Source organism: Protopterus annectens, chromosome 1.part0, assembly GCF_019279795.1.
Source record: "Protopterus annectens isolate FY-2018-M chromosome 1.part0, PAN1.0, whole genome shotgun sequence".
Taxonomy (NCBI): Eukaryota; Metazoa; Chordata; order Ceratodontiformes; family Protopteridae; genus Protopterus; species Protopterus annectens.
Window position 1 is genome coordinate 832,597,202 of NC_056725.1, and position 17,592 is coordinate 832,614,793.

A 17,592-nucleotide genomic window follows, 5' to 3' on the forward strand; every position below is an offset into this window, starting at 1 on the left:
GGGCATAAATCCCTACATCACTCGATGGGTTTCCAACTGGCTTACTGACAAAACCCAGACTGTAAAAGTAGCAGACTCCAAATCCAGCTCCAGACAAGTGACAAGTGCAGTACCTCAGGGTTCAGTCCTGGGACTACTCTTGTTTGGCATCTACTTCTCTGAAGTACATGCCAACATTAAGGGACTCTGGCTAACAAAGTGCGCAGATGACTGCAAACTGGGAGCCATTATATTACAGCTGTCAAGTTTCCCGTCATAAAATGCTGCCCACTCTTCTGTGACTAATCAGTCACAGAACATGCCATCAATGGTAGTATGATACAATAAAATTATCTGACAAATTCCAAAAAAAAAATAATGCAAGATTTCAAGGAAAGTCAAAATGACATGCTGAGACAAACATCAAAAGTTGATAAGAACAAGACAAGCTACTTAAAGCTATTTATATGGTGTGCTCTTACAGTCAGAATAGAGAGAAGGAAATGCATACAGTGAAGAGAGACATTTCATATTTGCAAATAAAAGCCACTTAAGCAAAAAGTTTCAAAAAGAGAGTGTACAGTGTCAATATTAATGCTGGGGTTAGTCCAACTACAAGATGAAAGCAAGTGTCTGAACCTAACAGGAATGATGATATTACACAGTAACAAAGTTTTTTTCCCCCCCTGGAGCCAATATAAAAACACAGCCATCCATCCATCTTCAACCCCTTTCCCATTTTTGCAAATGGGGTCAGGGTGTCACTTCCACAGTGACACTCACCTTGAACCAAAACTGACACCGCCAAGTGGCTAGCCTGCAGTGGTAGTTCATTCGCACTACTCACTTATGCACACACTCACCTACAGTCAATTTACAGTGCCCAATCCACCTACTGCAGGTCTTTCGAATGTGGGAGGAAACAGAATACCCACAGGAAACTCATGTGATCGCAGGGAGGACGTGCAGACTCCACACAGAAGGAACCCCAACCAAGAATCGAACCAGAGGACCTCTTGCTGTGAGGCAACAACACTAAATGCAGCCACCCTATGAACACATTTGTTACTGGTCATAAACAAACCCTGTGTATCTCGCTTGTAAGTTGGTTAGATGCATATATATATATATATATATATATACACATTTTTGTTTTAAATAGCAACACTTTTATGCTTACTGCTTATGCTTACTGCCCGTCAGTCATCTGGAAGTTAATCGTAGATTCCTTCCCCTTCACTGGGTGAGGGCCAGCTGGGAAGGGCCATGATTAAGGCAGCCATCAGTGCGTGCTGAATACTCGACTACCACAAAGGAACAGGGTGCCTCACTTCTGCAAGGGACACATTTCTCTTGCATCCTAGGCCACTAATCTCAAATGCAGGAGATAGTCTCCACAAAAAAAACTACACTCGTTCAGTATGCCCAGAGTGCATATAACCCTTCCGCACCCCCCCCCCCCGGGAGAGCAGTGGGGGTCACACCCCTTCATTTCCCCTCTCCTTATCCAGCACCTCCAATGGCAGGGCTGCTAACTGAATTCCAGTCATCTACACTGCAGTCATGGCACCATCCCTCTATACTATAAATCAAGGCAAATATCCACAAAATTATAAAATTAATAAACAAGGCACAGTGATGCGATTCACCACTGGACTTGATACCTTGAGGTTATCTGTGAAGCAGAATGCAAAACAGTACCTCTTGCATAGTAGATATAGGCTGCTTTCCTTTAAAAAGCCCACCCTATCATGTGACACTCCTGCAACTTAAGCCCCACCCATTCCGCAACACAAAATTTGCCTGAGAATGTAAAAATGAAAAGGTAAGAAAGCCAGCCTGACAGCATGAGGCAGAGCAGCTATCTGGGCCACCAGTGATCAGAGTTCAGTTACACAATCAAACCACCAATAGCACTAGGTGGGAAGGGTGTGGATATGACAAAGATTGATGGCCAGCTTCTCTATCACAGAAGGAAGGGTGGGTTTGGTGCCTGTACAACCTCTGGTGGAAATCATGAGTCTCACATGTCACATCATGAGTAAAAACAGGGGGTTGGTAACAGCATCCTAACATCACTGTACTAGCCACACCCACAGCTAGAGACAATGGCTCCTGGGTCAATACTAGTGCTCCCCAAGGCTCATAATGATTCAAACCAAGGTGGAGTTCACAAGGCCCACCTGGTAAAAGGTTATGCCCCAGGATACTCGGTATGGAAAACAGCCACAGGGAGATGTAAGGTTGGAGGAAAGCATTGAAAAAAAAGGAAGAGCAAAAGAATTTTAATTTTCAACCAAGGAAAGAAATGTTATGTAAAATCTTAGACATCATTCTCTTCCATGCTTCAGTATTCCAAACTCTTCAGTTTTCCTCTCATGTTACTCGAGCGTCCAGCCAGTATACAAAAGCTTGTAGTCACTGCTAGGTACATTGGACATCTGACATTGGCCCAGGGAGCGTGGGCCATAAAAGTGACGTCTGCACATACCTTTCCTCAGACCAGAATGCTCCAGTCGGACCCCAGTCCCAGGATAGCTGTATGGGCTCTATGTGATCCAAGAGGAGACTGTTCAAATGGAGAAGAGGGGATAAAGGAAGAGAAGAACATCTAGTGTTATGGTAAGATTTTACACAACTATTCTAGGTCCTTCTATTCTCATATTGCAGTATTCCAAACTCTTGGGTGAGTGCCAAAGTTCACAGGGAAGAAGAGGGTGGTGGTATGGAGCTACTCTCCACAAAGCCATGCAAGACTGCCCTAGCAAACCCTACTCTGCATCTGGAGACATGATCCAACCTGTAGTGTTTAGCGAAGGCATGGACAGATGACCAAGTACCTGCCTCTAGGCTGAAAGCAGTGTCCAATCCTTTGAAAACAGCCCCAAATGAAGCCACGGCTCTAGTGGAGTGGGCCTTAATTTTGGATTGGAGTAGTTTTCCATGGAATGTGTAGCAAAAGAATATAGCTTTGGAGATCAAACAGAAATGGTCTCCTTTGTCACAGCCTTTCCCAAGGCTGTGGGGTGGTAGCCTTAGTCTTGTCAAAGTAAAATCTAAGTTGTCTGTGAACATAAAGGGAATGCAAGATACTCTTGTCATTTTGGGGATGAGGAAAAAGGTGATTTAAAAGGATAGCTCATTGACCACCATGGGCATAAAAGGAGGGTTTGGTCCTCAGGGTCACTATCCTTGTGGAAGACAAGGAAGGGAGGTGTTGCTATGGAGTTCTGACACTTTTCTGGTTGTTGTCAGGGCCACCAGGAGTGCAGTTTTCCCAGGTACAATGTTTCAGAGATGCCTTGGAAGCTGGTTCAAAGGGGACAACAGTGCGTTTCTGTAGAATGTAATTTTGATCCCACAGAAGAGGGACTTGCCTCCTAGGGGGTCTGAGGTGTAGTACACCCTTAAAGAATAAATTGGAAGGGAGACAGGAGAATCAAGAGGCAGATGGGCTGAAACAGCAGCCAGGTGTGCTTTAACAGAGGAATATGCAACCCTGCGTGCACGACTTCACACCGATAGGACAGCACTAAGTGGGCCTCACTTTGCAATGGGTCTAGCTGTTTTTGTTGACACCACATGGAGAACCTCTTCCATTTAGACAATTAAGACCTCCTAGTATTAGGTTTCCTGGCCTCCTGCAGGACTACTAGCACATCCTCAGAATACGGATATCTTCCAGGCACCTTTACACCGTCACCCACAGGGTTAGATTCAGAGAGTCCAGGTGGGGATGAATCAGGGACCCCTTTTTCTTGTGTAAGAAGGTCCACTCAGAGGTAACCTGAGGTGACTGCCCCCAGCTAAACACAGAAGGAGGGGGAAGAAATGCTGTCTTGGCAAAAAGGGAGTCACCAGCAAGATTTTTGGTTTGTGAAGTAATGGGAAGGGGGGAATGCATAGAAAAACATCCTATTCCATGAGATGGAGAAGACATACATCGCCCTTGCTAAGGGACTGGGTAGCCTGGTGCAAAACAGTGGAAGTTGTCTGTTCACGGGGGAGGCAAACAGATCTATTTGAGGTGTACCCCACCTGTGGGGAATGTCCAGAAGCACATCTCTGTGAAGCATCCATTTGGGAGATTGTGAAATGGACCTGCTCAAGGCGTCTGCCTGAATGTTCTGAGCTGAAGGGATATAAACTGCCTGCAGCGAGATTCGTGTTGGGCTGCCAGGCCCCAGGCCTGGAGAGCAAGTCTGCAATGCAAATAGGATCTGGCTCCTCCCTGTTTGTTCACATACCAAAGAACTGTAGGACTGTCTGTGAACAACTTCAGGGGCCCTTGTTTTAGGGCATGAAGAAAAGCTGTCACGGCAAATATGCTCATTTCCCTGATGTTGATGTGTTCCTGCCTGAATGTCTCTGGGACTAGGTACCCTGCACGGAGGCTGCCCAAAGTGGCCCCCCCCAGCCCAGATCTGAGGCATCTGTGTACATCCCATGGATGGGGGAAGGAGTTGTAGTGGAAGTCCTGGGTTGAGTATAACCTGGTTTAACCACCACAGAATGTCCTTCCTCAGACAAGGAAGGAAGGGGATGATGAAGTCCAACGGGTGTGAATGTTGGGTCCATACAGACTTGAGGTACTACTGCAATTTTCTCATGTGGAGTCTTGCCATAGGTGACATGGCAACAGTGGAGGCCATGTATTCCAGTACCTTGAGGTATTGCCTGGCTGTCAAAGCAGTGGCTTTGAGGGGGTCTATATTATATGTTCTAAGTTTTATAACTTAGAACATTTAAATTCGATTTTATGATATTCGAAATTCGAAGTTATAAAACTTTGAACATATGTACTTAAAAAAACCCAAAAACTATTGTAGGCAGAGGGGCAAGCCCCCCTGCACCCCCTCCACCCCGCTCTTTAAATATACCAACTCTGAGACCGCACTACAATGCAGCAAAGGGAATGCTTGCCACCCTGCTTATACCAGGCAAGTTCCCCCTTTTTTTATTTATTTTTTTTTTTATATGTTCGATGCATGAAACTTCGAACATTTAAATTTCGATAAATTAACGTTCAATGTTTTCAAACGAACATATGACAGACCAGCTTTGAGGACGGTGGACAGGTATCGGGTCAAAGAAATGTCCTTATAACATCTGTCCTTATTCTGCACCCTAGGAAAACCTGGCCCTGGGAAGGACTCGGGTTGGAATTGGGAAAGTTTATGTTGAATCCCAGTGCCTGCAGGAGGGAGATGATTTTGTACAGTTGGCAATGCAGGGATCTAGAGCATTCTGCCTGAATCAGAAGGTCATCGGGTACGGGAAAATTGGGATTTCTTGGACCCTGCAGTAGGCCACCACAGGAGATAGGCATTTGATGAAGACCCTTGGAACAGTAGACAATCTAAACACAAAAAATTCCGAACCAGCAGGATTATGCAATTAAAAAGTATAAGCCTACAAGTCATAAGCGCTTACTTCTCCCAAGAGAGACTTCATCAGATAAAGTACCCATACTCCTTCCTTTTATACATTATACCACAATTAATTTCAGTTAAATAGACTAACTTGTTTCTTAAACAACCCCACATGCCGATGTTAATATAAAAGTCCAAAAGGTCTGTTAATATACCAAACAATACAGTCAAAAACTGTAGCTTAACTTTTAATCAAATTTTCAAAAGTTGTTAAAATATCAGCTTTCTCCCACAATATTGGTGCAATGGAAACTTGGGTCATTGAGCTCTGGTAATGTGGCATTTAGTCTGCCACATTAGTTCCCTCTTCATAAGCAATCTCTGCCAGTCACCACCCCTAGGGTTAATTTTTACCTTCTCCAAAATTCCAAAGGTAAAATGCTTAAAATGTTTGCATATACTAGAATGTCTATACAGGGCATTTGAATCTATCCACATATTGTATACATGTTCATATACTCTTATTTTTAAAATGCCCTTTCAGTTTTCCCTATATAGAAGGCCGTACAATGTTTTCACCTAGCTAAATAAACTAATTCACTCGTTCCACAATTTCCGTAAGCAAAATCCACCTTACTTTGTAATGTGCTGGCCAATACTTTGCTTTTTTCTTTTACTAGATAATTACACTGACAACAGCCACAGGTTATCATCCCCTTATTTACTGAATTGGGATCCTATCCCTCTAACAACTGTTACAATTTTTTCCTGGTTTTATGGGAAAAAACAGGTTCCTGTCCTACTATTCCATGAATCTCCTTATTAACTTTAAAAATATTCCAATTTCTTTTTACAATTCCCTTAATATAGTTAGAATACTGATTGTATTCTAATACTAACGCTTTTTCACAATTCCCTTAATATAGTTAGAATATTGATTGTATTCTAATGCTTTTTCACAATTCATAGGCAGATACTAGGCTATCGGCCCTAGGGCCCATACAAGCCTAGTCAAAAAATGCACCCTGGCTCTTGCCACCCAAAAAATGTATTTTCCTGTGCAGCTGTCGAGCAGAGCCACAGAAGTGATCCCTGGGGTGAATTTCCCAATTCATAGGTAGATACTAGGCTATCGGCCCTAGGGCCCATATAAGCCTAGTCAAAAAATGCACCCTGGCTCTTGCCACCCAAAAAATGTATTTTCCTGTGCTCCTGTCGAGCAGAGCCACAGAAGTGATCCCTGGGGTGAATTTCCCATCCAATCATCAAGATTTTTCTTGAAGAGTGCTAATGAGGAGCTCTGTTTGACATAGATAGGTAGTCTGTTCCAGAGTATGGGAAGTCTCTGGGACAGGAATCTATCCCTCTAGCATGTCCTGTTTATTGTGGTGACAAGGTTTAGGTCCCTAGAGCGTGTAGCTCGGAGGGATTGGGATTTCTTTAAGTGGAGCATGTCCAACAGCTCTGGGTTTGACATAGCTTTGTATGTTAGGCAAAAATCGCCCCGAGTAGGCGATATGCGACGGAGTAAAGCTGTAGTTTTTTTGAGACTGTCTGCATAGGGCATCTGTTTGAGGCCAGTAATCCTCTTTGTGAGGAATTTCTGTGGTCTTTCCAGTTGTTGTAGAGGTCTTGTGAGGTACATACCAAAAGGGGCCCCTTAATATAGTTAGAATACTGATTGTATTCTAATACTAATGCTTTTTCATATTGAAATTTCTGGGGGATTTCGTTTGCCCTTAACATTTCATTACAAAAAAAAAAAAAAAAAAAAAAAAAAAAGTGGTATTTTGTCCTCCACATTCTACATACTTCTTTAATTTGAATGTCAATCATTTTTTCTGAGTACCCTCTATCAGTTAACATTTCCTTTAAACTTTACAAGATCACCCCAAATGTCATCATACACCGATGTCATCCTAGCTATTCAGATAGCTTTCCCTTTAACCAAACTCCTTTTGTGGGACTGTGGGTGGTTACCTGTGTAATGCAAATAAGCGTTACAAAAAGTATCCTTCCTAAAAATATTTGACTTAAAAACCACAAGTAGTGTGAGATAGATATTCACGTATCTAAATTACTAATCCCTTCATAACTACAAGCATAAAAGTGAACTTAAAATAACTTGAACTGTTCAGGTAGTCCACAAATTTTGGTAATCTTCTCCTGTCCCGTCCCACAAAATAAATATTCTCCTTCTTTCGACTGCTGCCATTAGGGGTCGCCACAGCAGATCATCCGTTTCCATTTCTTCCTGTCCTCTGCATCTTGCTCTGTCACACCAACCACCTGCATGTCCTCCCTCACCACAGTACACGCCTTCCTCTTTTCCTGTTACCTGGCAGCTTCATCCTTAGCATCTTTTTCCCAACACACTCTGCATCCCTCCTCAGCACATGTCCAAACCAACGTAATCTTGCCTCTCTGGCTTTGTCTCCTTCCAACCAGGGCTGACCCTCTATTGCACTTATTCCTAATCTGGTCAACCCTCGTCAAACCCAGTGCAAATCTTAACATCATTAACTCTGCCACGTCCAGCTCTGACTTCTGCCTTTTTGTCAATGCCACTGTCTCCAACCCATATAACAGCTGGTTTCACTATCCTCTTGTAGACCTACCCTTTCACTCTTACTGGTACTCGTCTGTCACAAATCACTCCCGACACTCTTCTCCATCCACTCCATCCTGTCTGTACTCTCTTCCACACTCACCATTACTCTGATATTGTCCAAAAATCTCACGTAATGTATAGGTTTAGCAAATGGGCTGGGAAACACAAATTCCTTTTCCCATCCTAACATGACGATACTAGCAAAGGCTGGGGCACATGGTGCCCCCATAGCTATCCCTGTGATCTGTTGGTAGTACTCGCCTTTAAAATGAACAAAGTTATTCTCTAGCACAATTTCAACCAATTCTCCCAACAACATAAATTTGTTCCTTTAATAAGGAAGACCTCTGCCATAAAATCTCTTGGAAATTTATTTTATTTACATTTGTTTACCGGGAAATTCCAACTGGACACAGGTCCTGTTTCAGTGGAGGCCCGGGGAGAAATGTTCCACAGAACAATAAATGAGCAGCAGAGTACAAGAACAACTGAATATACATAAAATAGCAAATAATACATATTGCAGCAAACATTAGCTATTCATACAATATGAAACATAGTAATGAACAGATATACCAATATTTAGCTAGAAGCTAGAAACAAAAGTATGATCTATATACAGATAGTACTAAGCTCAAACCGATACCGTTCTAAACTCGGATACCTAAATCTTATATACAAATATTGGACTAAACTCAAGCAGATATAAAGCAGAAGCTCCACATGAAGGTGGAACAAGCTTGAAGGGCTAATGGGATGGAAGGGGAAGATAGATGAGGAAGAGGAGACTGTGTGTGTAGAATACATGGTAGTGAGAGGACGTTAGGTGCAAATCTGTTGGATGTGTATTTGGAGTTGAGGAAATGGTGTAAACCCTCCTTTTTGGGTATTGTGGAAAAAAGTCTACCACATCAATTGTAAAAAAAAAATTTTTTTTTTCATACATTCTCTGAATTTACTTAAAAAGTAACCAGGCGAGTAGTGTTTACCACTTTTTACCCATTTGTCTATTAACACAGCAATAAGGTGAGTTTTAGAACCCCTAGCTAATACTATTGGCCTAAATGGTGGGTTTGGTATACTTTTATGGACCCCTCCCCCCTGGTTTCATTACTCTTAAATCATTGTTCGTTCTTAAAGCACTCAGAATTTTTTTTTAGAAAGTTTCGAATACATCTTTTCCTCAGAAAATAAATTTATATATCTCCTCTTTAACTGCCTTCTCAAACAGCTGTATCAGTGTGTGCAAAGGGGTATTAAAGGTGCTACTTCTTTTAACTGTGAAGATATACATGTTGTTCGTTCATTATTTCTATTCTGATCCTTAAAAAAACTCCCAGGTTCAGTTTAGGGTTACCACCTGTCCCACTTTGCAAGGGACAGTCCCTCTTTGGGCAGTTGTGTCCTGACAAAAAAATTGTAAAAATGGCAAATGTCCTGAGATTTTAGGACAAAATTATTTCCTATATTTTATGCAATAGTTGCATAAAACAGTTATTCTGTATCTAACATACCTAAATGTTATAAGAAACAGAAAAAGCAACTAAAATGCTACAAGAATAAGCTTTTATTTAGGCAATAAATTTAAGTTCTAACTTTTGTACTGACCGTGGGTATGTGTCAGCCTGTGAAATCTGATGTTTGTACCAAAAATTTCCCACTTTGCCCATCTGAAAAGGTGGCAACCCTAGTTCAGTTTCCTAGTGACCATTTTTAATTCTAATTCTACCAAGGAATTTGCTACATCTCCTAGCCTTGTCGGAACAAATTTAAACCCTTTGGAAAATAATGAAAAATGCTTCTTGGTTAAAGGCAGGTCAGTATAGCTGTATAATTTAAATCATTTATTAGGACCCTACTATACCATCTTTACAATATTCAATTATCTCCTCCTCACTACCCCGTTCCTGCGACTGTCTTGCAATAGAAACAGTTGTTGGTTCTGCCCTGAATCTATAGTCTGTTGCAATCTGATGGCCAGTCTCTCTGACCAGCGTACTGGTTGAAACCCCTTCGGTCTAGGGAAAATTAGTACAATGTATCTAACCCAATATGGACGTTCCCTGACGGAGACCGGTCACCTTCCCTAATCTTTGTGCTTTTCGTACCTTCAACACCATGAAAAAGTGGAACAGTGTATGCCTTTTTCTGGAAATAAGTTTCCGTTGCTTCCTAATAAAAAAACTTTATTACGCTGTATCTTTTCCACTATTTTCTCGTATAACACCTTGTACTGATCAAACAAGTCATTCAAAATCATCTTATTTAAATCGTCTATTGCTAAACCTACGGTGGGCTTATTACCGTAGTACCTCACACCCATTTCTGCGCAGAAGTGGGCGTGTACATGATTGACAGGAGAAATGGGTGTGGAAACGACCGATGACGGACGGGTATGCAGATATCCGTGTGACATCATGCATACATTGGTTGCATCTCTCGCATATTGATACAGCGCATCATGCGAGGCACTTCACTAATACAAAGCTCTTACTTCTAAACAGAACTATATGAAAGGATTGTGATGGACAATTATTTGCATTATAGCTATATACATTTTACAGTAACAACCAACGATGCAGTTCACAAAGGTATTACATGACTAACTGAAGACGGTTCATACAATAAAATAGGTTATGCTTGCTATAGTATATTACTGTTCGTATAATGTGACGCTGTATTGCTTTATCTATCCACTCTCAGACACTAAATAAAATGTCCTATATTAACGTATTGTCTCTGAAACTAATACCTACCACTATCCTCTTAATTTCCTGTACTTGTCAGACTACAAAGAGATACATTTTTGCACCATCACATATAAACAAATTCAGTCACAGTAAAAAATGCAGATAAAAATCAATAAATCGAATTATTCGCATTCTCTGTGACACTGTTAATATGGAGTGGTTGGGAAGATCTGGAGAGAGTACCCCACTCGGGTGTGTGGAACAGCAGTCAGGGGCAACTTCAGAACGTCAATGAAAGACTCCGTTAAGCTACCATAAAAACACCGGAACAAATCCTAGATGGGATTCTGACTACCCAGTGAGTCAAACAGAGTGAGAGGTACATTCTCCACTACAGAGACTGGATGGTAGGCTTTCCACGTAACCAGGTCACACAAGTCTATAATTACATATCGGAAAATAAGCCAGTACTAAAATAACAGGCGAACTGCAAACGTGGACAAAAACCTGCAGCACAACAGCTACCTTGTTAATATGCATCACAAAACAAAACGTGAAGGTGCACAACTATGTTTAAAGAAAAAGCATGTGAATAATTCCTGGAAGAAATGAAAGCATGTTACTCCAGACAGTCCGCCCACATCATTAGTTTTGGAGAGAAGCGTCAGTAGAACACGAAATAATTTGTAGACATTAACTTTAGTACATGAAAAAACACTGCAGAGTTGCACACCAGACATTCCTATGCACTTACGATCGTTGCACCGAACAAAAATATCAATATTTATATCAACACACTCATGAATATATATTAGTTTAACCGCGCAGTCAGGAAATCTCTGAGAAGGCGTGGTTTGGGCGGGACTTGCTACTGCGCATCTTACGAGGTACTTCACTAATAGATTGCCCCTAGGGTTTCAAAAATACCTTCGTTGTACTTTATAAGTAGCATCCATTCAAAGCCGCACTTGTCAAAAAACAAATAAATTCAGCAATTTCAGAGTTATGACATAATCCAAAAGGGAACTTGTACATCCTCAAACCTTGGGGCACGATTTCTAATTTTATACATTCTCTCAAGTACCCCGTTTCAATTTGCAAACATTTACATAGTTTTTTCTCTAAGAAGAAAATAAGTTCTTTTAACGTCGGGTAGTCTCTAACTTGTACTACTTTCTTTTCTTGCTCACATCCATCTTCTAAATTGTTGAAAGCAAAAACTTTGTCCATAACACTTTTAAAAAACGTTTTACAATGTGGTCCCTCACTGGGTGATTGACACCCTCTCGCAACCGGAGCTACAGGAGAATCAACAAAGACAGTACCTGCTTTTGTGCCATTATCACGTTTACGCCCTTCTATTGTATTACTTGTAGCACCGACTGTGCTTTCTTTTGCCATTCGTTTGTCACCCATTCCATCCCCTTCGTTTCCGTACCTTCCTATCGTACATTCACTTTCAGACACTTACTTTGTGTTTAACGGCTAACTGGTGGTATCGGACTAGCAGGCTGGAAATGATGGAGAACCTGAACAACACGAATATATTGCAGAACAACCTTTTGCTTAAAGGGAATGCCTGGCTAGATCCAGTTGGTGCCCCTTCGGAAGTAGCTCAACTGAGGGATGAAGTGGGTTCTTTGAGAAGGGGACCTTACGAGACTAATTGAAATGCTGTCGCAAAATGAAGGAAGCGGTAGCATTTCAAAAGAAGGTGTCCCCATTCCTTTGTCGTCAACTAGAGGAAGGAGTGCACCCATTTCCGGTACCGGAGCAGCAAGAGGAGTGGTTAGCAACAGCGCGAGTGGTGCTGTGTTTAGTTGTGCCATAGAGTTAAATCATTTGAATTGTCTTTAAATAGTAAAGGTTTACTAAGTTTAATGCAACTGGTTGCCAAAAAACGCAACTATTAGAGTTTAGAAAACAAAGTCTAAACCAACTGTAACTGAAGTAATGATCGCAGAGTAGATAAAAAAAAAGAAAATGTAGGGGGAGCTTTAGAAAAGAAGCAAACATTTATTTATTTTTTGGAAATAAATGAATTTGGGGGCACAACCCATGCAGAATAAACGTCCAGGAGGAAAAGGCATGAAACGAGCAATTTACGTAATGATGGCTTAAACAAAAATTGTTAAGAAGAAAATGTATATTGCATGCAAATAATGGAAGGTGTTATGGTTTGCTTTCTTTTCTATTTTTGTACATGTACCCGTGTCATTTAAAAAAAAATCAAGGTTAATAATCTGGAAAAAAATCAGCCAACAATTAATGGCCTCCAAACCAACAGCAAATATCTACACACTTGTCAACTTTTCCTACAGGATGTAGAGGAAAAACTGGGTGTCATCAGCACAGCAGTGGTAAGCTAGACCTCTCCTCCTAATGGTATTTCCCAGTGAAAGCCTGATCATGAATAGATTCCTACGGTAATCCAGAAGCCAGTATGATACAGTACAGTTTCATCCTGAGAACAACTTCGCCGTATTGTCTTGTAAAGCACAACAGAAATCCCTTTCGAACTGCAGATGGGAGGTCAGAGTGACAACATCACTGCTAGATCAAACATTTTATATACAATAATATAGGTTTCTGTGTAAGTAATGACATCCTAACCCCCACAATGTCAGTTCTGCAGCATGTTATTCTGACCTAATCTTGTAAAAGGTTACCTCTCCTTCCTATTTACTAAAAGTGGAAAACAACTTTGCTTTACCTGTCAGAAAAGTACTAGATAATGCTACAAATTTTATGTATTACTATTCAAAGTGTTGTAGAGTCTGCATATCCTCCCCGTGGTCGAGTGGGCGTTCGAAAGACATGCGTTGAATGGGCGTGCCTTCGTTGAAGGTTGGACGTCGGGCTGGCAACTCGACACCATAAAAAACAACTGCCAATTGTGGCGACCCCTAACCGGGAAAAGCCGAAAGCCAAACAACAACTATTCCAAGTGTACCTAGCAAGTTAAAACTTGATTGCTGAATGAAAAACTTAAGTATACTAAACATTTTTTTACACTGATAATTTATTTTGAAAGTATTCTTGTCAAAAAAGAACAATTAAAACCTAAATATGTTATCATACTCGACTTCAATACTCCAGTGTAACAGAGCAACCAAAAAAAATGCCAAAGTGATCACAGCTGAGGAGTATCAATGGGTTCAAACACCACATCTGATGCTGTTAATCTTCGCTTATCCCTTCCGTATGGGATCTGGTTCTGACCTCGGAACCGAGCTGGCGTCAGCCACAAACCTCTCGAGCTAAGATTTTACCCATCATGCCCTTCTCCTTGTTTCCTCAGATTTAGTTTGCCGCGTTGCTGTTCAGCCGTGTGCAGTCATTCCTCTCCAGCTAAGTGCATTTTTTAGATAATTTTTCAGATTTTTCTTAAAGATTTGTTAATTTTTTGACTTTATTAAGTAGGTTTTTTTTTATTATCTACCTTTTGTACCTTTGTGGTATCTCTACTACAAATGTTGGTAGTCTTTTCTTACTACTAGTGTATAGGTGGCTAAAATATCTTTAATTTTATTTTTTATGTAGATATAATGTCTGAGAAGAAAGAGACTAGAGGTTTTAAGAGGTGCCTCACTCTGACACACATGGCTTGATGACTTGTGTGTTTACTGTTTGGGTGTGCCTCATCTCACATTGATGCCACCCTGTCAGATTTGTAAAGGGCTTTCTGCCAGGACCTTGAATGAACGTAAAAATAAACTAGTACCAAAGGGTCTCCTTAAGACCACCTTCTGTGAGGCTATTTTTGGGTCTTTTTCTCCAACTGCCAATCAACTTAAAAGGTCTGAGTCCTTTCCATCGTCTCCCTCTGGAGACCCTAAGGAAGTGAGACATAAAAAGGCTAAATTGTCAGAGTCATCAGTGCCTGCTGCTTCGGCTCCATCTCACTTGACTCTGTCTCCGATTATGTCTGCTGGTCCTTCTACACCATTGCTTTCGGTGCAGACATCATCCTTCTTGGTACTGACTAGTTCGGTGCAGACTTCCTCAGCACCAACGGATATATCGGCACAGTCGTCTTTGGCACCGACAGAAATCTCAGCACAGACGTCTTCGGCGCCTACAGTTTTCTCTGCACAGACACCTTAGGTTCATAGGTAGGTACTAGGCTATTGGCCCTAGGGCCTATACAAGCCTAGCCAAAAATGTAGCCTGGCTTTCGCCACCCAAGAAAATGATTTTCCTGTGCCCCTGTCAAGCTGAACCACAGAAGTGATCCCCGGGGTGAATTTCCTATTACCCATCCAATCATCAAGATTTTTCTTGAGGAGTGCTAATGAGGAGCTCTGTTTGACATAGGTAGTCTGTTCCAGAGTATAGGAAGTCTCTGGGACAGGAATCTATCCCTCCAGCACGTTCTGTTTGTTGTGGTGACAAGGTTTAGGTCCCTAGAGCGTGTAGCTCGGAGGGATTGGGATTTCTTTAAGTGGAGCATGTCCAGCAACTCTGGGTTTGACATAGCTTTGTATGTTAGGCAGAGATCGCCTCTGAGTAGGCGATATGCAATGGAGTAAAGCTGGAGTTTTTTGGGACGGTCTGCGTAAGGCATCTGTTTGAGGCCAGTAATCCTCTTTGTGAGGTATTTTTGCGGCCTTTCCAGTTGTTGTAGATGTCTTGTGAGGTACATACCAAAAGAGGCGTTGTACTCTATGTGTGGGGTCCAGGGTTTGGAGATCTCCAATGTCTTTGTTTATGAGTTCCATGATGATACGTTCCATGGCCTTGCAGACAAGGCTTATCAGGCTAATGGGGCAATAGTTCCCGGGGTCTGTTGTGGCCCCCCCTTTGTGGACTGGGATAACTGTCGCGGTGCACCATTCAATGGGCACAAAGCCTGAGGTGAGGCTATGATTGAACATGGTACTTAGGTGGGGTGCCAGTTCATTCTGTAGTTCATGTAGAAGGCAGCCTGGGATGTTGTCAGGTCCCATGGATGCTGTGTTCTTGGCTTTGGAGAGTGAAGTTTTTACCTGTGCAACCGTGATTACAGGAACTTTGCATTCTTCCGGTAAAAAGATGGGCCCTTTAGGGGGTGAGAGGGGGGTAAAGTTAGCACTGAACCTATCTGTCAGGATGTTGGCAATATCGGCTGGTTCTGTATATTGTGTCATTGTGCTGTAACTCAGAGCAGATCTGAGTGTTGCCATTGAGATTGTTAACATAGCTATATAATGCTTTGTGGTTGTCTTTAGAATCCGTGGCAATTTTGTTTTCATAACTAGCTTTGGAGGATTTTATGAGGGATCTCAGTTTCTTACTGAGGCTGACCAGGGAGTTCCTCCAAACGTGGGATTTTACTCTTTTTTGCAACAGTTTCTTTCTTCTGTTGTAGAGTTTGTTTATGGCAGAAGACCACCAGATTGGCTTCCTTTTTTTGGAGTATAGCATCTTGGTTCTCTTAGGAATAGCATAAGCCATGCACTCGTGTAAGTGCTTATAAAGTGCATTTGTGTAGGATTCAGCAGTTGTACCTCTATTATCCATCTGCATGGGTGTCATGAAGTTTGCCACTTCTGTCTTAAGAAGCGTGAAGTTGGCTTTGGAGAAATTTTTCACGGTTGTTTTCCTAATGGGGGGTGGGAGCGGGAAGTGGATGTCTAGGGTGATTAGCTTGTGCTCTGATCTGACCAACGAGGAGCTGACCTCTGGTGTGGAACACCGGCCACCCATGTTGGTGATGACCAAGTCTAGGATATTGCTGCCTCTGGTGGGGGTGTGGATAAGTGGATCCAAAGCGTTGGAATTGATGATTTCCAGAAAACGTTGAGCAAAAGAGTTGGTACATGAGTAGTTTTCCCAGTTAATGGTAGGGTAGTTGAAATCACCCATTATTAGAGTGTTGGGTTGTTCCTTTATATTTTCCAGTGTATCAAGAAAAGAGGAGTGGGAATCCTGGGGCATGGTGGGGGGTCTGTAGCAAGCTACAATCTGGATTGCGGTTTTGCCCAGAGTTAGTTGAACTTGGATAATCACGGATGCATTATGCTGAGCAACTAGCTTGGAGGTGTGGATATCCTTAATGAATATGGACACGCCTCCACCTTTAGTGTTTTGGTCTGGGTTTAGTGGCCGAAAGGTGTGGTATGAATTATAGACTGGTAATGCAGGGATGCTCTCTGGAGCTTTGAACCAGGTCTCTGTCACTGCACAGATGTCAATGTTCTCCATTTTAAGGAGTGCCTCGAGTGAGTGCATTTTGAGGTTTAGACTTCTAGCATTGAGTAGCATTACCCTCAGATTTTGCTTGCTTGTACCTGTTACGGTGGTGAATTTGTCATTTGACCCTTGCCTAAAAATGGCACTATAGGGGTGGCAAGAGCCTTTGCCAGTATCCGGAATCCCAAGGGCGACAGGTGCAGGCCATCTCTGGCAAAGCAGCGTGGTCTGTCGATCATGTCATCCCAGGCAGACAGATACTGGATTCCCTTAGAATGACACCAGAAGCTTAGCCAATTGTTAAAGTCAGTCATTTTGTCCTTGTACTGTGGTGTCATTCTGGGTGATGGCAGGATGCTACTCAGGGCTAGGGTCATACCGGCCTGGGCTACAAGATCAGGGAGCTCCTCCATGTCTCTTTTCATGTAGTCCAGGGAGGTACGTCTCAGGTCATCCACACCAACATGGACAATGACAGAGTCATATTTGTACTTGTTGTGGAGTGACCTGAGTGGGTGTGTTATGTGGCAGATCCTGGCACCTGACAGGCAGCTGACAGTAACTTTTTCCTTGTTTAGCCTGGTGAGTGGAACATCAGTGTGCCTGACTATAGAGTCACCTATGACTAGAGTGTTGGGTACGTTATGCCTTATGGGCTGTAGTTGAGTGGCACACTGAGTATGTGGACTATGTGTCATTTGGGTTGTGTTGGGGGGTGGAGGTTGCTTGCATTTCTGCTTTGGAGGTCTCTGTTTGGGCAGATTAG

The 17,592-nt window shown here is 42.2% G+C and overlaps 1 protein-coding gene across 7 annotated transcripts in view; it reads right to left on the reverse strand.

Annotated features, from left to right (window-relative positions):
* Positions 1 to 17,592, reverse strand: part of ARID1B (AT-rich interaction domain 1B) — a 1,953,609-nt gene that overhangs the window by 1,719,520 nt on the left and 216,497 nt on the right. Inside the window, exon 1 of one of the 7 annotated variants that reach the window (XM_044063526.1) lies at positions 12,124 to 12,413. The exons of 5 other annotated variants lie outside the window; for them this stretch is intronic. Coding sequence is in view for 1 of the 2 variants with exons in the window: in XM_044063519.1 (XP_043919454.1) it covers positions 11,978 to 11,992 (15 nt within the window). In the remaining variant the exon portion in view is untranslated. Of the gene's footprint in view, positions 1 to 11,977; positions 12,414 to 17,592 lie in introns of those variants that run through there. One more of the 7 variants, XM_044063519.1, reaches the window with a different exon arrangement.